The 25,773-nt window shown below is 43.4% G+C and overlaps 1 protein-coding gene across 1 annotated transcript; it reads right to left on the minus strand.

Annotated features, from left to right (window-relative positions):
• Positions 1–820: 820 nt before the first annotated feature.
• LOC143121266 (galactosylgalactosylxylosylprotein 3-beta-glucuronosyltransferase 1) lies at positions 821–22,456 on the minus strand. The gene is made up of 5 exons (XM_076281633.1): positions 22,367–22,456; positions 18,889–19,031; positions 14,528–15,036; positions 4,306–4,602; positions 821–915 (listed from the first exon to the last, which is right to left on the minus strand). Exons 2-5 carry the CDS (start codon positions 18,998–19,000, stop codon positions 829–831), a joined length of 1,005 nt encoding a protein of 334 aa, XP_076137748.1. The 5' UTR covers positions 19,001–19,031; positions 22,367–22,456; the 3' UTR covers positions 821–828.
• Between the last annotated feature and the right edge of the window lie 3,317 nt (positions 22,457–25,773).

A 25,773-nucleotide genomic window follows, 5' to 3' on the forward strand; every position in this document is an offset into this window, starting at 1 on the left:
TTATCTGACCCACTGCCCATCTCTGCCTGTGACTCTCTCTCTCTCTTTCTCTCTCTCAATTACATGTCACACTTCATTCAATGCCTAACTGTCAGAGAAGTTGTAGTTTACATATTTAAGTAATCTAAGTTGAATGCTTTAGGAAACATTCATTTCCCAACTCACATGGCGTCAGCTACAGTGGCTTGAACACCAGATACTTCTGATTTATGCACTGCTCTGAGATAAATCCTTTCTCCTATTTTTAATTTGCTTTTTGTACTTTGGCAAAAAATGTAATGGTATGACATAAGCTGTTTGAAATTTCATAAAAGTTGAACTTGAAAGCAAAGATGCGTCTGGGCTAGCATGCGCTAACTCAGTTGGCACCATCTGTTAGTCTGGCTGCAGACTTCACCACAGAGCGTTTATGCTAATTTCTCTTCAGCGGCTCTCAGATGATGCCTCTCCAGGCGGCTGTGATCACATTAGCCCCTGGAGACCAGGGACACTAACACATGGCCTACCACCTCCTGTGTCAGATTACGTTTAATATGTGACGTCAGAACTGAACATCTGTATTCTTTCCTGCATGTTCCAAAAATTGGCAGCAAAAAAACATTTCTTCAGGTTTTAGAACAAGAATATGTGTACATATATGTAATGATATTGTGTATGAATTAAAATATTTAATCAAAAAATCAACTGAATTGAGTTTTGCTTCTACGATTTAATGACAACATCTTGAAGTTGTAATGAAGTCAGTCAATGTATCAGACACACCACGCACACGATTCTGTATATTTGGCATCGTGTGTGATTCCTCACCAGCACTAGAGATGGCGAACGTCAGATCTCTACATTGGGGTCTGTGAATCCCTTTTTGCCCTCGTTAACGAGCACAGGCTTTTCAGTCCTGGTGTGCCAAACAAGAATCTGCAAGAACACAAGAATAGGACAATTAATTGCTGTAACATTACGATTGTCACAGTGGATGTGTAGAATATGCAGAGAAGACACAATACTAATGTGTAAAATGAATTTACATACATAATACAAAATGTTAAATTAAAAAGAACAAGCTGTAGTGAAGACTTATTGAGATTCTGTATGAAACACTGAGAGCTTCTCGAAACTAAAACACTTTTTCTTAGTTTGTTTAGCATTGGGTTCAGGTATACACTGTAATACTGCCGTAATGCTGTCTCTCCACACACACACACACACACACACACACACACACACCTCACACCTCCTAACCTACACAAGTATGTTGATTTTCTCGCTGATGACTCTTTTCCTCCCATTTCTTTCTTCCTCTTTGAAGGTGTGTTTGCTCCATATTTAGAGGCGAGAATGAGTTATTGAGTTACTGAGTCAATGAGTTACTGAGTCACTGAGTTATTGACTTACTAAGTTACTGAGTCAATGGGTTACTGAGTTACTGAGTGGATGGTCCAAAAGGGCATCTTTCTGCACACAGCACAACACTGCGGTGAAAGCACTAATTCTGAGGTTGCATTTGACGCAAGAGTTGGTATTTTTGTAGCCTGGATAGATACCAGACTCTCTGTACAGTAGGGAAATGTAATTGAGCGTAAGTACATAGACAGGCGGAGCCAGGCTAGTATTTTTGTGTACCTCATATCCATCTAGTGTGGGAGATAAAACTAGAAGAAAGTTGAAATATACGGTAGATCATTTCTCCTCTGCATTTTGAAGTATTGATATAGCCTAGGTGTTCTATAAATGGACATGTGCACTGAAATGTGTCTTTGACGTGTGACAGATTTGAAATGAAGAGATAAAAAGAAATAAAGTTGAACCTTTGAGTGAGTGTGAGCTCCCAGAACGACCCAGCAGCATAAAACAGCACACACTCAAAATACACAGACAAAATACAGACCAACATGTGTCTATGTTCATCTTCATCCATCTTTACCATAACCATCACCACTATCATCATCTTTATTATCTTTATGATCATCACCATCATGATGCTAGATACCTAGTAGCTAGTAGCTTGTAGCTTGAATGTTATTCCTCATCGTTGTAAGTTGCTATGGATAAAAGTGTCTGCAAAATTACTAAATGTAAATGTAAACCATCACCATCATGATTATGCTCAAGATCATCATCATCATCATCATCATCATCATAAGCATGATCATAATCTTCATCATCCTCCTCTTCCTCTTGTCCCACTTTCCCTGTCCCCTTGTCCCTCCCCTCCCACGCCTTGCCCGGCGTTCCCTTTTCTGTGGGTCTGAGGTTTGAATAATGCATGGGCACATTTAAGACCTGGCAGCGGCCCATTGCCACTAAGACGGGTGAGAGGAAGGTTAACAGTCTCCGCTTGTCATCCAGACTGGCTCCATGATGACGGCAGGGGGAAGGGCAGCGGCCGAAGCCCAGCCCGGACGGCCCCGCGGGGGACCTCTGTGACCCAGTTTCCCCCTCCCGCTCGTCCCTCTGCGCCTCCTCACCACCGCCCCTCCGCCACAGAGAACACTGCGCTCCGCTCCGCTCGGCCTCACTGCGTACAGTAGTGGTCGGTCACTTTAGATTCAGTGTCCGTAAGTACTGTAAAAATGAACGGTAACACTTTACTTGACAGTATCGACATAAGAGTGACATGACACTGTCATGACACATGAAACCTAACCTTAACCCTAATCCTAACTCTAAACCTAACCCGAACTCTAAACCCAATCCTAACCCTAATCCTAACCCTAATTTGTTATGACAAAAACCAAATGTCACTTAATAACAAAAGCGTTGTCATAAACGTTTATGACTTGTTTATGACACGTTCATGACAGTGTCATGTCACTCTTATGTCGACACTGTCAAGTAAAGTGTAACCCAATGAACTAATGTTTTAATGAATAATGATAAATAACAAAGACTTTAAAGGTAGGGTTTGTAGTTGATAGTGTTGTAAATTGACAGGGGCCAGATTAGGATATGATTCAGGTACAGTACTTTGAACTTTCATAATACATTACAGCTGTAATAAGCTGGTAATCACAATGTAGTCTTTAGTGGTGAACATTAGTATTTTGGTGAGATGGTTTGAAGTTAAAATTTTGTATAACAAACACTTACAAGTATAGAGAATTTAGTAAGTGTGCCACAACAAAGATTCATATTGTATTATCAACGATTGTGAGTGCGTATGTAGCCTAGCCTAGCGTACATCAGAACCATACACGTTACTGGTGATAAAACTGGGCATAAAACTGGGCATCTGTGCCACCCTAATGCCCACTGAGTGAGTCATCAGAATGGGCAGGCAGGGAGAGAAATGGGCAGTGATGCAGAATAGCCCACAAGTGCCCTTTCGTCGGGTAAGATATGCCAGCATGTGGGTGGTGCCTGGTTTTGTACTTCACTGTGCTGAGCTGAGCAGTGTGCTATTGATCTTTTGAAAACTAAGCTGTTTGGAAAATAGTTTGGGGAAAGTGAATATATATAACACTCTGCCAAGTTTGTAAAAGTTTTCAGGGAGTTGTGTTTAAGTTTCTTTCACAAGCTATTCCAGTTGAATAAAAAAGTGGTTTATGAGACCTCGATTGATTTTTATAGTCTCTGGTACAGGGTCTACAGCACTGTTTTAGCTTAAGATGTCCAGGATATATATCTATATATATATACACAGATACAGATACAGAGATATACGTATATTTATATTTATATCTGGTCTGTATCTGTGCAATGTTTTATCTTTGTCACTGCTATTTTTTCCTCTCACTGTCAACCCTTCCAGTGTTTTCAAATAAAATGTTTTTTTTTTTTTTTTTTATCTCAAACGGAGATAACCAAAAGTAGTAATACCATTATGAAAATGCTATTTGACACAAGAATTCCGTGTTAATCCCTCTCCCGGCATCCGTAAATAAGACACCGATATCCGTCACCTGACTACCAAACTCTCAGGTCCACAGGAGTCACACTTCTAAACGGAGTCCTGTTTCTATTCTAGTCAGTCCTCTCTCCCTCTGCCCGCCTTCGGTGGTGGTCAGGTCTCATAAAGTCTCCGGTACACAGGAGTCACACTTTCAGCCGGAGCCTAGTTTCTATTCCAGCCCTCTCTCTCTCTCTCTCTCTCTGTCTCTCTCTCTCTCTTTCTCTCTCTCTCTCTCTCTCTCTCTCTCTCTCTCTCTCTGTCTCTCTCTCTCTGCCTCATTCACATTAGTGCAACTGACCGCCTTGGGCTCCACACCGTCGAGGGCGGTCAGGTCTACAGGTACACAGCAACACACTTTCTGCAGTAGAGTCCTGGTTCCTATTCCGGTCCATTCCCCCTCCCTGCGTCCCACTCACCTTAGTGCAATTGGCTGCCTTGGGCTCTAGGTCGTTGAGGGTGACCAGGTCTCGGAGCAGGCTGCTCTCCTGGTACCCCCCCTTGACCCCCCGCAGCTTGAAGTAGGCCTGGGGCTTGAAGAGGATGAGGCGCAGGTTGATGGCGAAGCCGGCCATGTCGATGGCGAACGGGCGGTGTGGGTCGAACACGGTCTTCCATCCGTAGACCTTGCCAGCAGCATTGACCTTAGGCGACTCGTAGCGTAGGCCGCCCACAAACGCCACGGGCCAGACCGAGACCTTCCGCGTGGAGCGCATCTGAGAGAGAGAGGGAGAGAGAGGGAGAGAGAGAGAGGGAGGGAGGGAGAGAGAGACAGAGAGAGGGGGAGAGAGAGAGGGAGAGAGAGAGAAGGGGAAAGAGAGAGAGAGAGAATGTACAAAGGTTAGTCCACAGGGGATTGCTGGTCTTTTCACCTTTTGACCATTCTGTAACAGAATGTAACATTTCCACTCACCTTTAGACACACATAAAAACCTGTGTTTTCCACAGCTCAACTTTCACTACAATATATGCACAGCCCTCCAAAACAATTTTTCTCACAGTAGTTTAGTAAACAGCTCTGTGTGAGTGTGTGAGAGCCGGTGTGTAGTTCATTATCCCGGAGAAGAGCATGAGAAATGTTACAATAATGTAAGCACTGGCAGTGCCTCCAAAGCTCTGTGTATGTGTGTGTGTGTGTGTGTTTGCGTACATGCATGCGTGCGTGTGTACATGTGTATGTAAATGTTAATGTAAGCACTGGCAGTGCCTCCAAAGCTCTGTGTGTGTGTGTGTGTGTACATGTTAATGTAAGCACTGACAGTGCCTCCAAAGCTCTGTGTGTGTGTGTGTGTGTGTGTGTGTGTGTACATGTCAAGGTAAGCACTGGCAGTGCCTCCAAAGCTCTCTGTGTGTGTGTGTGTGTGTGTGTGTGTGTGTGTGTGTGTGTGTGTGTGTGCGCGTGTGTGTGTGTGTGTGTGTATGTCTTCACTCCTCTCCTATTGATCAGGGCCTGCTAGGTTGCTGCAGTAAGGGATCTGAAGATCTGAGCGTGTGCAGAGCTGCATTTCCTCTGCTCGTTACAACCTGCTGAGCCAAGCGCTCTCTGGGCTTCATTAGGACACGGCCTGCCATGCCTACCACACACACACACACACATGCCAGCAGGCCAGGAAACCACTGTGTGTGTGTGTGTGTGTGTGTTTGTCTTGTGGAGAGAAGTGGGGCTTGTTGTATGTATCCCTTTCTGTGCGTGTGTGTGTGTGTGTGTGTGTGTGTGACCCTGGGCAGGTTGGCTCCAGAGAGCAGAGAGCCGGTGACTCATATGGGAGAGAGCAGCACAGCACAGGCCATTTTTATCCGCACATATTAAACACACCCACCACAACCAGCTACTAGAGAGAGAAGAGAGAGGGAGAGAGAGGGAGAGAGGGAGAGAGAGAAGGAGAGAGAGAGAGGGGGAGGGAGAGAGAGAGAGAGAGAGAGAGAGAGAGAGGAGACAGAGCGAGAGAAGATTGTAGAGACAAAACAAACTGTAATGAGTGTGAAAAACAGCAAAACGAAGAAACATTTATGCAAACATACACAGAAAAGATAATGTGAATGTGTATGAGAGAAAGGGAAGGAAAGAGGGTGAGAGAGAACAAGAGAGAGAGAGGGATGGAGAGGGTGAGAGAAAGATGAAGGGAGAGAGAAAGAAAGAAAATCGTTCCTGTTAAATGAAGCCACTGGGAGTGCAGGAATTCGGCAGACAGGCAGGCAGGCGGGTGGAAGCAGTCTGTATGAGAGGGGGAGGTCTATCATTGCAACGTGTGCAACAGCTGCCCTCTCTCGTTACCGGCCACTGGATGGACAGCGCTGAGGACAGGGGAGCAATGAGGACAGGGGAGCGCTGAGGACAGGGACAGGGCAGCGCTGAGGACAGGGATGGACAGCGCTGAGGACAGGGATGGACAGCGCTGAGGACAGGGGAGCGCTGAGGACAGGGATGGACAGCGCTGAGGACAGGGGAGCGCTGAGGACAGGGATGGACAGCGCTGAGGACAGGGGAGCGCTGAGGACAAGGGAGCGCTGAGGACAGGACAGTGCTGAGGACAGGGGAGTGCTGAGGACAGGGATGGACAGCGCTGAGGACAGGGGAGTGCTGAGGACAGGACAGCGCTGAGGACAAGGGAGCGCTGAGGACAGGACAGCGCTGAGGACAGGGGAGCGCTGAGGACAGAGATGGACAGCGCTGAGGACAGGGGAGCGCTGAGGACAGGGATGGACAGACTGGAGATGGGACGCGGTTCATAATGCGGACATACAGCACACCTCGGGCAGACAGCGGGTGAACGTGCTATCGAGGAAAGTTATCAACAGAGACCAGACCTGTCCAGAACAACTGGACATCTATATAGACCAGTCTACCTTCACTGAAAATTAGGACTACCCTCAATGAACTTCTGAGAATAAATAAACAAACAAATAAACAGATAAATAAACAAACAAACAAATAAATAAATAAACAATGAATGAATGAATGAATGAATAACCATCACATATTGTAGAAGGCAAGAAACACAACTGCATCTCGCATAATACTAATGATTAGGACTTTGGTCATAGTGATGGTTTCTAGTTTACATCCATTAGCAAAAGGATATGATGCTTACAGTAATAAGCATGTACAAGCTCTCTCTTCACAATGATCACTCAGCTATCAGACCTATTGTAAGTTGCTATTGTGCAGAAATATAGGTACAGTATATAGCTTTCAGAAAGTATTTGCAAGATATTTACTATCTAAGAAGAGGGTAAAAGACTTGTCTTTCATTCCAAGTTTCTTTCATTTCAGGGCACAATTGTTTATCTTGACAATACAGTCAATAAAGACAAAACAGTCTTTCTTAATAATTGGATGTTTGAACTTTGCTGTCTGTGTTTGACTTATTTCATCCACCAGGCAGTGTTCTAACATGCTCTGTTGTCCATTTGGAACGACTAACCTCAGAATCCATTTTTTTCCTAAAGCAGCTTCTCTAATAAGTTATTAAATAGAGCCCACTGCACTGAGTGTATTTCGAAATGTGTGTACTTTAACGCTTTACTGTGAAATGAGGGTCGGAGCGCTACTGGATAAATATTTATGTTTTTATTTATCTATGCTACTCAGAACGCCTCATATAGTGATTCAGGGCTGGAGCACGTTTCCCGGCCTCTCTCCAGCCTCCTGTCAATCAAACTGCTCTTCAATTACCACCTGGAAAGCTATTTCTGAAACTCATTTGCCACCATGCTTATCTGGATTTTCACGCTGTTGAACGGAAACTCAGTTTGTGAAGACGTCCAGGGCACACTGACCCATGATTATTTGAACAGACTTCTGTGTCCACACTGGTTCATTTCTAGTCTAAACTGAATAATTTAATATTTTAAAAATGTACCGCAGCAACTCCAGGTGCAAGGGCGACCACCAGGTGGCGCTCTGCTAAGACTGTTCCCTAGAGGGACTGTGTTTGCCGACACCTCTGGACCATTCACCTTCACACCATAGGGGTGTTCAATGTTAGCAAACAAAAACCTTTCGCGAATGTTTGCAAAACGTTTTTTGATTTGCTTTCAGTTTGTCATGAACCTTTGCAAATACTTGCACTCTGAGGAGGTGGCTCTCAGTGAACATGACGCATACAATGACGCTAGGTGAAGGGCTACTGTGAAAATGTATGAAAAATGTTTCACTTTTAACAGGGCAAAGACAACGTGTTTGCCTTTAACATTAAACCTCTGTTCAAAGAACCAGAACCTACCACAGGAAGAGCCTCTTTCCCTACACTCTGAAAACGAATGTGTTGAAAACAACACAACTTGTGTTTTTAACACATCTCTGTGTCCAGATAGGGACAACACAGTTTGTGTTGTTTCCTTTTTTTATTTGTTAAACAATATCTGTTAAAAATAACAAAGCTTGCATTGAACACAACTAAACTTGCACTGTTTTTTAACACATCTTTGTGTCCAGGGAGAACACATTGGTTTTAAGAGTGTAGCATGCCTTATCCACCACCCCCAGACACTGAGATTTTGAAGTCCTCTTTCATTTCATCTTTATTAGTTATTGTGGCTCCCTGTGCCCAAGTTAGTCAATAGCTAGTGTGTCCTGTGTTGGACTACATTATGTGCATCTTTATCTCTCTCCCGCCTTTGTGTGTAGGTGCATGATTAAATGTGTATGTGCCTGTCTATTTGTTTGTTTGTATGTGCAGGTATGTGTGAGTGTGTACAGTATATGTGAATACTTGCATATGCCAGTGTAGAGTGTGTGTATGTGTTAGTGTATGTGTGTGTATAGCAAGAGAGAGAAAGAAAGAGAGACAGAGAGAGAGTGTGTGTGTGTGTTTGTGTGTGTGCGCTCCATTTACTGTGATGCAAGTGGCCCTGGGAGACATGTCTGCTCCTGTGAAGTCTGCACAATAAGAATGGAAACAAATGTAGAGAAACTCTAAAGAAGGAACACATTAATCATTCCTGAGCCGACACACACACACACACACACACACACACACACAGAAGTGCATTCATTATGACTGCATTCTGACTGCATGAAAGGTTTATTTGTTGGTGGGGGTGACCTCTGATGTGGGCTGTCATCATAAGCCTAGGATGAAGCCATTCAGATCTCAGTAGTCTCAGTAGTGTGGTGCTAGTGGACCAGTGTTCAGATCAGTCTCGGTAGTGTGATGCTAGTGGACCAGTAGTGTGATGCTAGTGGACCAGCGTTCAAAACAAAGATTGTTAAGGCGGAGCATGATTCTTCGTCGTAGTTCATGTCTATGGGCGCAAAATCCTGTCTGCATAAAGAGGCGTGTCGATGACGTATTGATGAGCGTACATTGCAACCGGCCAACAGCAGCGGCATAAATAACCGGCGCACACCTGATATAAAGTCGATTTTCTCCAGACTGGAATGCTCAAAAATGCTAAAAATGTACCTGAAATGTTCAGAAGGGTTTGAGGATCATGAAAACGTGCCCACAATTCACATTCCTAATTCTATAGAACCAAGATCTTAGCATATGTGGTGAAATTCTGAGCTATGGCCATAGACTTCAATGCAGCAGTCTGCTCTGCATAAAGGGGGATTTTGACCCCCCCCCCTCGTGCGATCCAGGTTCCCGGAAGTGGCTCCTGATGAAATATCTTGCTCCGCCTTAACAATCTTTTTTCAAAAGGCTGTTTTTATGCTGCATTCATTGCCTTCCAATCTCTTTCACCCAAAAAGGAATAATGAAGATAAACAACCCTGTTTACGTCTACAAGCCTTTACGGTTCTTTCCGTGGGTTTGATTTAAAGCTACTCAATGCAGTTCTTTTCCCTTAAAATAACAGCTTCAAACTCACTCTGAAGCTACACTGACTTAACCTGACTCTCGCCAGATGAATTCCGTTCTGCTTAGCTCCGCCTAGCTTCAGATCCATCTGGGACCTCTTCCATTTAGAGTGATTTCTGCACCCGATTTTATGGTACAGCCAATCAGGACGCAGGGCGAGAGTTTCATAGATGTGACATAGCGTAGAAGCGACTGTGAGACTGTTATCAGCGTCACGGGTTGGCTTCGATGTGAGTGGTTGAAGTAGCACGTCAATAGATGACGGACAAGTGGCTTATTCAATCATATGCAAGCATTTTTTGATTAGGCCCAGCCTTCTGAAGCAACACTCCAATGGATTGGTCCCAGATGGATGAGTGGAGTTAGGCGGAACGAAATTCATCTGGCGAGAGTCAGGTTAATACTGACTTATATTACGGAGAATGAAGTCTCTGACACTGCTAGTGTGCACCTGACTATGACGTAAAATATTGATGCCAAGGAGCATACAGTAGGTATCATTTCTTCTATTGTGTTGCTCAATTCAACTCAACTGAATTTCCAACAATAGTCCACATAGGCCATTGATATTATACAATTATTTTAAGCTATGTAATGTGGGAATCGAGGTGTGTCTATAGTACAAAATGGTAAAAAAAGAAACAAAACATTATCAATGAGGAGAATAACATTTTATACTAAAGATGTAAGATGGAGATGACAGCCTTTTATAAACCAGTTTATATAAGATGCTTATCTGACATTAGCATCTTTAGACATTATGAATTCGGTCCAACCTATATAACATGTGTTAGAGCCACGGCCCGGGTTCCATTTCCAGTTAGGATTCCATCATGTCATTTGCGTCTAAATACCTCTCAAAAGTCAAAATCAACCTGAATCTATACAGTTTCAACACTGATGTGTACTTCTACTATACTCTGACTATAGGCCATCCTCATACAGACTGAAATAAGCAATAGTCTGGCTACACTGTTTATCATAGCTGTGTCCAGCAAACAAAACCTATTGACTTAATCCCAAGCAGTTGAGTCAAGTCCTTGACATTTCAGTGTCTTAGAAGAGTGAGAGGTAAAAATAGAGTCCCGTCTGTAAATAGCTCCCTGTGTTTGCTCAGCCAACATAAGCATTTTTAATAAAAGCCTGAATAATTGATGCTCATCCCTCTATGGTGTTGTTTTTTAACAAGGGCAAATTAATTTTTAATGAGTCGCTCTCAGATTCACAATGTAAAAGCAAAAGCTCTCTCTCTTTTCTCTCTCTCTCTCTCTCTTTTCTCTCTCTCTCTCTCTCTCTCTCGCTCTCTATCTCTCCTATCTGTCTCTTCTATCCGTTACTGCTCTCTCTCCTCCTATGCATCTCAAAAAACGCTATCTCCATTTTGTTGGAATCTAATGTGGGCTCTTTTTTGAGCTTTTTTAAGAATTCAAGAGGATTTGAAGGAGAACCGTGACTAAAAGATGAGGCGCTTCCACTTCCAGATGGAGAACCACGGACAGCTGGCTCGGACCCGGCACCGATCTGGGCCGGAACCGTTCTCCAGTCAGCCACAGTCTCAGGCCAAGAACAAAGTGGTACCACATTTGGAGGATCAGATGGGCATAATAATCCAATTGTGTGAACGGTTTAAAGAGTTCTTTAGTTTTGATGGAGACTTTTAAAGACTGTTATGTTTTTTTATAAGCTCATGAATGCCTGTTCATGAGATTCCCCCAGGGTCTGGAAACATTATGTTTCAATATCTGTGTGCCATTTCTCCCCAGTGATAGCTGCAGAGACTCACTGCCATGAATGGCAGACAGCTTTAGAACAGCATTGTGGTCATAGCCACACATGGGGCCATTATTCTCATGTGTTTCTAGGAAGTTAAGGGGTTTGGTGCAGCTGTCTTGTGTTGTGTTTTAAAATGACTTTGCAGGCGATACAAGCACACACAGAGACACACAGACACACACACAGGCATACACACACATGGTTAACAAAAGATCACTTGAGCAATAATATTCATGTCTGAGACAGACCCCAGGGCTCCAATAAAAACGGAACACCTGCGCACATAGAGGACACACTCAGCGCTCTATGCCTATGAGATGTCGTGCACATTTGCACATGGACGACACACTCAGCGCTCTATGCCTATGAGATGTCGTGCACATTTGCACATGGACGACACACTCAGCGCTCTATGCCTATGAGATGTCGTGCACATTTGCACATGGACGACACACTCAGCGCTCTATGCCTGTGAGATGTCGTGCACATTTGCACATAGAGGACACACTCTGTGCTCTATGCCTGTGAGATGTCGTGCACATTTGCACATAGAGGACACACTCTGTGCTCTATGCCTGTGTGATGTCGTGCCACCAGTGTGGTGAACGGGACCGTGTGAACAGGAAGTTCTTGTGCAGAGGGAAACCGAACCCCCCTTCTCCCTTCCACCGCAGCGGTCTGTCAGCACAGAGACAGATCCTGTATCCCCTGGCAACCCTTCCTGGTCACCGCGGCGCTGAGCGGTGTGATGGAGGGGTTGTCTGTGAGCTTATTATGGCTGATCCCCGCGGCACAGGTAATGACAGGACCATCAATACACCACAGGGCTCATATTTACAGCCCTGCGTCGCTCCACAATCCCCCTCTCCTGCCCTCTCTCTCTCTATCACTCTCTTTTACCACCTTCTTTTATTGTGTTTTATTGTCTCTTAGCCTCACTGTCTTTTCTTCCTCCATGTAGTGTTGTGCTCTCTGCCATGGGAAGACACAGATACAGACACAGACACAGACACAGACACACACACACACACACACACACACACACACACACACACACACACACAGACACACACACACACGCACACAGACACACACACACACACACACACACATGCATAAAGACACAAGCACACACATCTCTCTATGAGGTCTGTGGTTTGAGGCGCAGCAGGTCAGTCCTATACCTATACTGATCAGGTTATATGGGGCGAGAGTGCTCTTGTGGTCATTTTAGACAGCATTATGAACTGTTGCCGGTCTTGTTGGCTCCCAAACTCAATCAGAAGCTGCCCAGATTGCCTTCCTGGGGAGCGGCCTCTGAAATGAACACTTTTAACAGGGACAGCATGGCGAAGTGCAGAGCAAGTCACCGTGGACAGAGAGCAAGGGCAGGGATCGCTAATGCCCAGGAGGAACGATGGGTGGATGGGGGGATGGATTGATAGTTAGATAGACAGGCAGGCAGATAGATAGATAGGTAGACTGACAGACAGATAGATAGATATTCCCTGTATCCTTGGGAAAACCGAAACACTTCTTTGAATTCTCCTTTTTTGAAATTCTTTTTGACTTTGTTTAAGCTTTCACGCATTGCTCAAATATCAACAGCATGACTCACCTAACTGTACACAAAGCTAATCCATAGAGCTGCGTCTCCTGTCTACTGACTCACCTAAATGTACACATACTGTAGCTAATCCATAGAGCTGCGTTAACTGACTGAAGACAGCAACGACAGACCAAGCAATCAATAATCTTTCATCCTCTGTTTTCACACCCCTGCAGTCCAGTGGTTGATTATTGATCAGAAACAAATCATAAACAAACACAGAAACACACACACACACACACACACACACACACACACACTCACACACACACACACACACACACACACACACACACAAACCATTTGAAAAATATATAGCGGAGTATGTAAAGCCAAGCTCAAGGTCAATCCTGGTGCTACAGTGAATTCTGGTGCTTCAGTTTCTATCATTCATTGTTATCTAATGTTACTAATTTATTTTTATTTATTACTAATTCAATACTAGTAAAACCAACGTTTTCAATCCAATCCAACGATCCAATGTTTTCATCCAATGCGCAGTAAGACATTTCAGTGCAGATAAGGCGTTTATTCAATCAATTAGCGAGTTCACTGAGAATCAGACCCATGACCTTAGACCTCAACCTGCGGACCCATTAGTGGAACTGCTCCGCCTAGCCGACACGAGTCTTGATCAGATAAACTGACACCCTAATGAGCCTAGTGGAGCTACTCTCCAGCTTTTCAGTACACAGACCGCCTAATGGAGCTTAGCAATCCTCCATGCCCTACTGCTGTGTACTCATAAGAGAACACCACCATCTACACCAAAATAAACCTTCAGATCATGAAGAAACATCAAATGGGCGTAGATTTTTATGTGTTATTGTTGTCTATCAAACATCATAGACATTTAAAACAAGAAATAAAAAAACAACTTCAAAAACCCTTCTTTTGAATATTCTTGTTTTGAATGTTCAGTGTTTCCCATCCAAAGAGCACCTCTTGAGTCGAGGAATCACTCCTTTTCAAAAATTTTTTTTTATGAGAAACAGACATGATTCGAAAAGCCTCATCATCCTATGTCCACAAATAAACAATTTCCTTCCGATGCTACAGTTTGCCTTACCTCCTACAGAAATAAACACTTTCTTTCTGATGTTATAGTTTGCCTTACCTCCTACAGAAATAAACACTTTCTTTCTGATGTTATAGTTTGCCTTACCTCCTACAGAAATAAACACTTTCTTTCTGATGTTATAGTTTGCCTTACCTCCTATAGAAATAAATGCTTTCTTTCTGATGTTATAGTTTGCCTTACCTCCAGAAATAAACACTTTCTTTCCGATGTTCTAGTTTGCCTTACCTCCTAAAAAAATAAAAACACTTTCTTTCCGATGTTATAGTTTGCCTTACCTCCAATAGAAATAAACGCTTTCTTTCCGATGTTATAGTTTGCCTTACCTCCTATAGAAATAAACGCTTTCTTTCCGATGTTATAGTTTGCCTTACCTCCTCGAACAGCTCCAGGCTGTAGGTGTTGTCGTCATCAGCGAAGTAGACGATGCCCGGTTGGCTGCTGTTGGGGCTAAAGGTCTCCCGTAGCCAGCGTAGTGCCAGGTTCCGCTGCATGGTTCCGCGAGGGATGCGCGGGTCCCGCGTGTCGCCCCGCAGCTTGTAGTTGCGCGGCGTCTCCACGTTGAGGTGCGTGTAGTTGAGGCCCGTCTCTCGGAGCAGGTGTGCCACCAGCGGCGTCCGGCGCTGCGAGTCCTCCACCAGGATCCAGTGCAGGTTGGCCACGTGCAGGAAGGTGTTGGCCAGCCGCGTCAACTCCGCCTTCTGCACCGGCCGGCTGTAGGTGGGCGTGATCACGTGGATGGTGGGCAGCACGTCGGACCAGGGCGGCGGCCGCGTGTACACGTACTCGGTGCGCACCACCTCCACGATGTCCTTGTCCGGCGAGCAGTACTCCTTGGAATCGCCCACCGCGCCCGCCTCGCGGCGTCCGTCTGCACCGTCATCTGAACACCGGAAGAGGAAGAGGAGATGGAGGAGGAAGAGGAGGAGGGAAGAAAAAAGAGGATGAATGGGAGGAGTAGGAGGGAGATATGGAGGAGTAGGAATGGGTGGAGGGGGAGGGGAGGATGAAGAGGAGGAGGAAGAGAAAGATGATAAATAGGAGGAAGAGAAGGTGAGTGGAGAGGGGACGAGGTGGATGGAGGAAGAGGGGAGGAAGAGGAGGAGAATTAAAGCGTTAGCACGCCCTCCTCTGGGGCTGCTCAGGTTTGTATTAATGTTCAGAAAGGACGCGTGAGAGCAAGAGAGAGAGAGGAGAGAGAGAGAGAGAGAGAGAGAGAGAGAGAGAGAGAGCAGAGACGGGAGAGGGGAGAGGAGTAGCTACCTGCGAGGCGGTGGCGGTGGATGGCTAGCCGCTCGGGAATGATAAAGAAGTCTCTGACTAGGTGGTGACAAGCTGAAAGAGGTGAGAGCAGCACGGTAAGACTGAGGCCGCGGGGGGGGGGGGAGGGAGGGATTAGGCTGAACAGGCATGGGGGGGGGGGGGGCTCAGTAGGAACCACACAAGGCTGCTCCAAGGGGCTCAATTGGAAGATCATGTAATAAGATTCCAGTTTGTTCCGTTTGTATATCAGGCCAGTATTGCCCCTGGAAACAGCCCGCATGCATCTGCTGTTAAGACTGCCAAGGCCACTGTCAGCATGCTGGAATCTGGAAGATGTGTTAAGACTGGGTCTCAGAGAGAAGCTCTTGGATGTGCTTGGACTTCTTGAAATGTGACCCTGAAAGGCGAAACCAGTCGCTTTGCGCACAGTGCTATTTTGAGAAAATCCACGATAAACAAGCGTACGGGTTAAAATGTTGAATTTCACGTTTCACGCATAATTCAACAGTATACAGTATAAATTAAATAAATTTCACGGAAAAACATACGTTTTGACTGTTTAACCCTCTCTGTAATAACAGTGCACTCACACTATTGCACATGACAATTTGGTGATTTTCTTTTTTTTTTCTTGATTTTTGGTGATTGATCTTCTGGAGTATGGCGTATTGTGACAGGAGATCCATGCCAATTTTGGATACGGTTATCTTAGCGATACTTTTTGCAATACCCTCGATGTACATATCGTTGGAAAGCTTAGTTTATGGCCGTTCATGTGAGCACAATATCTTAATTTTGTAAATTTTACCGAAGCGACTGGTTTCGGTGGTCTTGTGGTCTTGCGGGTATCCTTAGAGACAGAAGTGGTGTTAAACTTCTGATTTGTGACTTGCTCACTCACACCTGTCCCTGTTTGCATACAGTACTACAGCCACATTAAAACACCTGGCACTGATTTGCATACTACAGTCACAGTAAAACACCTGGCACTCATTAGCATACTACAATCACGGTAAAAAACCTGACACTTGTTTGCAGACATTACCTCAGTATGTCAGTATATAAACAGCAGGCAGCGTATTTTCAAGAAAGCCAATCTACTGGCTGACACGCATGGGCAATCTACTTGGAGGAATACAAAAGTGAACTCTTTTGTTTAGTAGCCAGAAATTTCACTGAAAACAATGTAATGTGTCTAAAAGCTGCTAATTGACCAATCTCCTGTATCAGTACAGTGGCTTCTTCACTCTGGAGGCACTAAGAAGGTGAGAGTTGCAGTCTCTCCACCCCAGATGGAAACAGCCTCCTGACAAACGTAATCTTACTTGTTTCCTATCAGTCATGCCTGCCTGTTTGCCATCTGACTTCTGAACAGGCACTGCGAGAAAGCTACAGGAGAAGCAAACAAAAGCCAGCTGACAGATTTGATTTGTGTAAAACAGCACCATTCACGATTCTTGGTTCACAGTGGTAGCCACGCTGACAGGGTAAGAAAAGACCCTGACTTAGCAGTGTTACCCCAACAAATCGCAGGACTGTATCAGTTTGATAGCTGACGCTCTGGCACCTCTGCCATCAGAACAACAGACAAGCCTCCAGTGTCACCAGGACCACACCTGATTGACCCGGTCGGGTCCGAGCCAGAATCCGCTATCTGGGTCGGTTTTGTCAGAGACTTTCTAATGAGACACAGCACTCAAAAAATCCTCCATAGAAATGCATGGGGCTAGTTTGTAACGCCAATATGGCCGTTGTCTACACATATCACACCCCTTCCTCGGCAAAACGTCGACATGTGAATACATTGAGCCAATCATGTGGTGTGATGTGAATACACTGAGCCAATCATATGGTGTGTTGTGAAGACATTGTGCCAATCATGTGTTGTGAACTCGCCGCTGGAGCAAGATTGGTGTTGTTAAGCCTTACGCACGCGCATTTCTGCCGAATAGGATGCCCGATGAGTGCCCAAAAAGCGTTGCAATATGGCCGCCGAGTGGAGGGACTTGCCTAAAAAGGACTTTGTTTTTGTCCAGTGTGAGAACGTTGCGCTCAGCGTCTGAGGTAGCCCCCTCCGGGCCCGTCTGCAGCTTGTTTGCAATCCTCTTGTTACTCTGTCTATCTGATTAAAAGGCAGCAGAGATGGATCTCATCCTTTCTCTCTGTCTCTCTCTCATCCCTCCCTCCCTCTCTCTCTCTCTCTCTCTCTTTCTCGGAGAATGCTAAACACATCAACACAAACAGGACCCTCACAGGCAGACGAAAGACCATCTCAATTATGGTCGTCTGAGTTTCTCGCCCTGTGAGTGTGCGGGCTGGAAACAGATTGGCTGACCCCATTTAGCCTGAGTTGTTTCAGGCGTTAGCCACATCCGCGCACCAGAGTAGAAAACAATCCTGTTTATTAGGATGCATCCGTGGAGCCTACTGGGGTAGCTCTTAACAGGAACAGTGACTCATGCAACACCTCTGCTCTCTGGCTGTGCAGAGTGGCAAGTGTGTCGTATAAAGGTCACCTGCCTGTGTTTTTCACAGAGACCCAGCATGTTAGATTTAATGTGAAAGAAGAGGAGTTAAAAGGACTGATCAGGAAGTGTCTCTCTGTGCTATTAGTCATGTCAGCTAGATCTCAACAAAAACAACACTATTCACCACTTGTCTCATTGTTGCATGTTGTCATCTGAAGACCTCTACGTGTACCTGCTTTACAGTAGCTGCTTGACTCTGCCCACACTGCTGTGGTAAGTGAATGAAATTATGCCCCCCCCCCCCAAAAAAAAAAAAAAACGACCTGTTTTTGAGGTTCTGGTTAAAAACGATGTTGATTTTAGGACAGGGATAGGACAAAGGATAGGACAAGTTCTTAGTGTGTGTGAGTGTGGGTGTGCGTGCATGTGTGTGTGCGCACGTGTGCGTGTGTGCGCGCGTGTGCGTGCGCGTGTGTGTGTGTGTGTGTGTGTGTGTGTGTGCGTGCGCGCGTATGTGTGTGTGTGTGTGTGTATGTATGTATGTGTATTTGGTTGTGTGTGTGTGTGTGCATGCGTGTGTGAGTGTGTGCATGTTTGTATGTGTGTGTGTGTGTGTGTGTGTGTACGTGTGTGTGTGTACGTGTGTGTGTGTGCGTGCGTGTGTGCGTGCGCGTTTGTACATGTGTGTGTGTGTTTCTGTGTAAGAGAGGAGAGCAGAGGGCATTGTGTTTATGTACCCTTGTGTGTGTGTGTGTGTGTGTGTGTGTACATGTGTGTGTGTGTTTCTGTGTAAGAGAGGAGAGCAGAGGGCATTGTGTTTATGTACCCTTGTGTGTGTGTGTGTGTGTGTGTGTGTACGTGTGTGTGAGTGTTTCTGTGTAAGAGAGGAGAGCAGAGGGCATTGTGTTTATGTACCCTTGTGTGTGTGTGTGTGTGTGTGTGTGTACGTGTGTGTGAGTGTTTCTGTGTAAGAGAGGAGACTAGAGGGCATTGTGTGTATGTACCCTTGCGAATGGCCAGCAGGGGTGCAATGGCGTTCTGGTGCCAGACGGTGATGAGCAGTGTCCACGGCAACACGATCAACACGATGGCAAGAATGTCTCTTCTCTTCGGCATCTCCAGGGTTAGGGTGGTGCCTCGTCATTACCTGCCACACACACACACACACCCCGAGAGAGAGAGAGAGAGAGAGAGAGAGAGAGAGAGAGAGAGAGAGAGAGAGAGAGAGAGAGAGATGTTTTACTTCAATATTCCATTTATTGGAACATGTGTATTGGTTACATTTAAATGTTGCATTAAAAACATTTACTGTTATTGGTTTATAAAACAGGACAGAGAGAGAGAGAGAGAGTAAGAGTTGGAAGGACATAGTGTACACAAGAAAGAGAGGGAGGGAGAGAGCGAGCAGACATTAAGAAAAAGAGGAAGGAGAGATAACAGAGAGAGGGACGGAGAGAGAGAAAGAGAGAGAGAGCGAGCTAGGGGACCATGCGTGTGCCTGTCTGCCCGCCCTCCAAAGCACTCTAAAGTGGGTCATCAGTGAATGATTTTAACCTGGCTTAGTAAAACATGACGCCAGAGACACAAAAAGTGGGAGAGAAGTGGGCTTTGAACAGGAAGAAAGAAAATGATCTGAGGAAATTATTAGGGTAAAATGGAGGACAGAAAAAGGATGTTAGAGAGCAAGGAGAATGTGTGTGTGTGTGTGTGTGTGTGCGCGCGCGTATCTTTTTTTTATGTGTGTGTGTGAGTGAGAGACAACTGCTTCTAAAAAAATAGTATTGTTCAAATGTGTGTGTGTGCGTGTGTGTGTGTGTGTGAGGGAGAGAAAGATTGGTTGAAAGAGCGAGAAAGGAGGAAGAAACTGCTGCCAAAAAAGCAGCAGTGCTTTAGGTTTCTTCTGGACTTGTTGTTCAGAATAATAGCACACGTCAATTCAGTTTATTGGTCTCCACACAGAAACGCTTCATTTAGAAAGCCTGTGAACAGCCAAAAAGCTCCTTCCTCCAGAATGTCAGGGTGTCCCAGGCAACAGGAAACAACCAACAAACATCCCCTTATTGAAAAAAGATTACTCTGACTCTGACAAACTGCAGACTATATATAAGGGCCAGTTCACACAGATCTAATGACAGGAGACACTATGGCTTTAAGAGCGTTTACATGGGCAGTTTTTTGTGATTCCAATTAAACTATTCGGCAACACTTTATAATAAGGTGCCATAATAAGTAGCAAACTAGTCATTACCCTTTGTTAATATTTGTTAATTGTTACTAAAATATCTATTTGGCACAAATTAATATTTTTTTCGTCATTAATTAAATATTAGTTGTTTGCATAAAAATCTGTACGTTAATGTTTTAACAAATAGAAAACAATATATTAACTAATATTGTATTACAGTAATATTTGTTAGTTTTTTTCAATTGCTAACAAGCGCTTACCCATACTTCAGATACTTTTTCTAAACTCTTAACACAGACTCACACTTACAAAACACAATTGGCCAAATTAATCATTTTCTTCGCAAAAACACATTTTGTTAAATATATACTAATACATCTTTCTCTGCACACACTAACTTGAACCAAAACACTGGAAATCTGACTCAAAATTAAATTATTCTGTCAAAGAATAACAAAGAATAACACTTGTTTTCACTTCACAAGGTACATGCAGTCAATCAAAGTACACCAGGTTTCAAAATACTGGCTATTGTTGAGATTACAAAAACTGCATAGACTTTTATGTTTCAGTTTTATAGGTAGTTGCATGCAAAACATGCAATCCACCATTTTTACACTAAATTTCTTGGTTGGAAACTGTATCTCCACATGTGATTCACATTCAAAAGCATTCCAGTAAATTCCCTCTAAGTCACTTGATATCACTTAGAAACACAACTGAGCCCTAGCACCAGGTCTTATGAAGCAAAAGTAGATCAATATACAATGAAAATATGAGTGCTTTAGACCATTATTTGCCAAGGTATGCTCATGCATTTTGTAAAACGAGGGCATTTTGGATCAAATTTAATTGAGACGTAGTAAAAATTAATCTGAGAATGTAAAGCACTATACAGATTGTACATGAAAAAAGTTGTCATTTTTGGATTCCCAAAAGCTTTCAAATGGTGTATAACATTACTATGCTACATAGCAATATGATGCATACAATGGTGCATACAATTGATTTAGTTGGGGGTAGGTGGGGGAGGGGGGTAACCTCCCACCGGCGGGACACTGAAGATTTATAACTATTAGTCAGAGGATGAAGGGACTGAGACCAAAACTGGCTTATCACATGTATACCTTTAGGCTGGCGTACATAAAACACCATCTGCACAAGCAAAATAAAAATAAGTACATAAGCTATTGTGTCAACATTGTTCATGTCATTAGCTTTGTCTGTCTGTGTATATTACTAATCTGTGTAGATATAATATTACAATCTGTCTGTGTATATTACTATATTACTAATATATTAATTAAGCTTAACCAACTTTATTATAAGGGGCCCCACACTGATAGCTATATATTACTTATATATGAATTACTGTAATCTTAACCAACTTTATTGTAATGGTCCTATGAGGAGTGGTTTATATTGGGATAGGCAGAAGCACAGTTTAATAACAAATAGTTAAATAATAATATATCATTCACTTTTATATTAATATATAATTTGTAAATAAACATTTAACATTTAAATGATGTAAGATAAAACTGTTAATTAGTGCCAAAAAGACATTTAGACAATATTAGTTAATTGATTGTTTTCTATTACAGTAGTTAAAACATTAACATACAGATTTTATGCAAACAACTAATATTTAATTAATGATGAAAAAAACTAGCCTAGAAATCAAGACGCGCCCCTAGCGGCAGCAAATTACATTTGCTGCCAAGCCTAGTCTAGCAACTCTCCGTTGGCTTGTGAGCTCCAGAAATCGAAACTTAATCAGGACATTGAAATCGTGTATAGAGTCGTTTGGTGGGCTTAACATAATGATTGATGGCAGAGTTGCAACGGTTTGGCTTGAATTTCCTGCTACTTGAAAACAAATATCCTATTGCGTCCTATTGCGTGCAGAGGGAGTTTGAAACACAACTGATTATCCCGCCCCTCGGACTGAGCACTGCGAACGGTGAGTGCCCAGACCCTACATTTTAATGTGGGTCCGGCTCGCCAGGCTAGAAAAAAACTATTAACTTGTGCCAAATAGATATTTTAGTAACAATTAACAAATATTAACAACGGATTAGGTAATGACTAGTTTGCTATTTATTATGGAACCTTTATATATAGCGTTACCAACTGTTCAGATTGAAATGGGACATATTGTGCAGTTGTAAAACTGTCTTTACAGTAAATGATGTGAAAGCACAAGACAAAAAGAGCGGAGAGCAAACAGAGTTTGAGTTGAAAGTGAATTTAAACACACTTGATTGGTGTGTGCGTGGTGTGCATCTGAAGATTACCTATGGTTATAAACACTTCATGTTCTCAGACACTTCAGACGTGGTCAGTCGGAGAAGAGGCCTGGCCGGGAACGGGCTGGGCAGTGCGGGCGTCCTGCACATCTCAACACAGGGACAGCAGCAACCTGCAACACAGAGAGGCGGTGACCACCCACGTCAGCGCCGCTACACACATCTCAACACAGGGACAGCAGCAACCTGCACATCTCAACACAGGGACAGCAGCAACCTGCACATCTCAACACAGGGAGGAGTTGACCACCCACGTCAGCGCCGCTACACACATCTCAACACAGGGACAGCAGCAACCTGCACATCTCAACACAGGGACAGCAGCAACCTGCACATCTCAACACAGGGACAGCAGCAACCTGCAACACAGAGAGGATATGACCACTCACGTCAGCTATGTACGCAGTTAACACAGAGAGGATATGACCACTCACGTCAGCGCCGCTACACACATCTCAACACAGAGAGGAGATGACCACTCACGTCAGTTACACATTAGTCTCACAGAGAGGTCCAATCACATCAGCTAGGTACTGGTGCCACAGAGAGGTCCAATCACATCAGCTAGGTACTGGTGCCACAGAGAGGCTCAAACAGGTCAGCTATGCACTAGTCTCACAAAGATGCTCAAACAGGTCAGCTAAGCACTAGTCTCACAGAGACGCTCAAACAGGTCAGCTATGCACTAGTCTCACAATACGCTCAAACAGGTCAGCTATGCACTATTCTCACAGAGACGCTCAAACAGGTCAGCTATGCACTAGTCTCACAATACGCTCAAACAGGTCAGCTATGCACTAGTCTCACAGATACGCTCAAACAGGTCAGCTATGCACTAGTTTCACAATACGCTGAAACAGGTCAGCCACGCGCTAGTCTCACTGGTCTACTGGTGCCACAGAGAAGGAAGAGAAGAGCGCTGACATCACTCGGCTCCCAGGGGCCGGCGTGTCTTTGGAGAAGTCACAGTGTGGAGAGAGCATGATACGTCAGCACACCAGCATGCACACTGAGAGTTGGCTGAAAGTCTTAAATGCACTTAGATAACCAAATAACCACCATTATTTAAAGCAACACCAACGTGTTTTGGTAACACTCCATAATAAGGTGCCATAATAAATAGCAAACTAGTAATTACCTAACCCTTTGTTAATATTTGTTAATTGTTACTAAAATATCTATTTGGCACAAGTCAATAGTTTTTTCATCATTAATCAAATATTAGTTGTTTGCATAAAATCTGTATGTTAATGTTTTAACAAATCTATTAACTAATATTGTATTAATATTTGTTAATAGTTAACTAAATGTCTTTTTGGCACTAATTAACAGTTATGTCTTACATCATTTAAATGTTAAATGTTTATTTACAAACTATATGTTAATAGAAAAGTTAATGACATATTATTATTTGTCTGCTAGTTCTGCTTGTTTCTGAACACAATGATTTGAAGGAATTGTATTTACTTAACTGTCCCGTGTATGCCAACAACCTAATTCACCCTCGATTGCCCAATGTTGATGACAAATTTCTCTGGAAGCTATATTTGATGGTACAGTAGCGTCATTAGGTTGCTAACTAACTATCTTTATATTGTCAGTGTAACATATCCAACTGGTACACATTACTTGTTAAAACTATTCCCACGGACATTGTAGGGAATGTACATTCTTGTGAGAATAAATTAAGATGTAACTTATGAGTATGTGGTGTTATGGCAATAGGCTTAGCTTGCTAAATCGAGCTACACAGTCCGGCCATTGAAAGCAGTTCTACAATGAGTAACTTGAGAGAATTCTGGCAGTTTAACTGGAATTAGCAAAATGAGGGAACTTAATGTTACCCTTAACCTCGTTGGTGCACAGATAACTCTCAGTTCAAACGTGTTTGTGCCGTTTATTGATATATGCTAAAAGATTTAATCTTTTTAAAGGTGTTTTCTGTACTCATGCCGGTGCACCTCCATTAGATTATTTTCCCCCTTGGGGGCGTTTCAGCCACGGTAACCACGGTAACTGGGGGCGGTAACCACGATTATGACTAGATGCCGACTGTATGTATTAGTCAGACAGTGAAGGGACTGAGACCAAAACTGGCTTATCACATGTATTCCTTTATAGGAAAAGTTAAAACAAAACATGCCTTCAGGCACTGGCATACATAAAACAGCATCTGCACAAGCAAAATAAAAAGAAGTAGTTGAATGGTCTATATTACATGCATCATTCCTATACCATCACTGTCAGGGGACATGCGACATGGAATGTACAGGTGCACAAAACGACAGTTAATTAATATTCTGAGACTCACTAAATATTCACAGACGTAGACCATACGGACATAAACATAATGCTAAACTAAATGTACATTCATTTCCTGCTAGACTGAATTGCACTTTCCATGCACTGGCGGCCGGTGGTTAAAAAAATAACGGAGGAAGGAATGTCTGCTTGATTGGTGTTAGTGGCAGATATGAGGTTGTGATGGTGTTGGTGGCATATGTGAACAATAGAGTATGTAGGCCGCCTACCCAGACACATTTATAGCACCAGTATGTACTATGTAGCATTTTAATTGGCAATGTTCTGCAATAAATGCTGTTCTGACATTCTCAGGGGGGGTCTGACCTAAGGAGCTAGGCTAGCAAGCAGCAGCCAGAAAAGTTGTGGGTTCAATTTTTGGCTTCCACCATTGTGCATTTGAGCAAGGCACTTAACCCCAAATTCCTCCAGGGACAATGCACTTAATATAATTTAAATATATAAGTCACTTTGGATAATAGTGCTAAATTAATACATGTACATTTAAATAAATGTAAATTTAGGTCTGGGAAGTCAGGGAAGATATGTAGGTCTAGTTATGAAATACTGTTTTCCAGGTGCAAAATTATGGAAAGTCTGGAGGTTTTGCTCAATGTAATACATTGGCAGAAAAGTCTATAATACTAAAATTAGACACTTGTTTTATAAAACCATGTAACTATTTACCATTAAAAATAGACCTTAAATGTGGTTATTTGTAACATGCTATTGTTTTTAAAGCCAAATCGCTATAATTTAAAGACAGGTTGTAATAGCTAAGTGGGAATTTATGAAAGCATACTCGAACGGCAAATGTTATTGAAGACATCATTAAAGGAATGCATCATGGTCTGAAACATTCATTAACAATGTTATCATCCAAAGATACAGTTAGAACGGTGAAAACAAGAGCATATCAACAACAAGAACATTATTTAACAATGTTTAGTTAAGGCATAACTTGGATGATTATAACAACGCATAACTATCCAAAAATGTTTTATCACCAAATGAACTGTCCACGTATGTGACAGGCCAGCAGTAGGCTATAGCTGATTGTTTTCTGTGCTAACGTCACCAGTTAGCCATGAGTA

This window comes from Alosa pseudoharengus, unplaced genomic scaffold (genome assembly GCF_046254945.1).
Source record: "Alosa pseudoharengus isolate Yale_2024_CS ecotype anadromous, Long Island Sound unplaced genomic scaffold, YU_APseudo_1.1 YU_APseudo_1.1_scf_13, whole genome shotgun sequence".
In the NCBI taxonomy this organism is placed as follows: Eukaryota; Metazoa; Chordata; class Actinopteri; order Clupeiformes; family Clupeidae; genus Alosa; species Alosa pseudoharengus.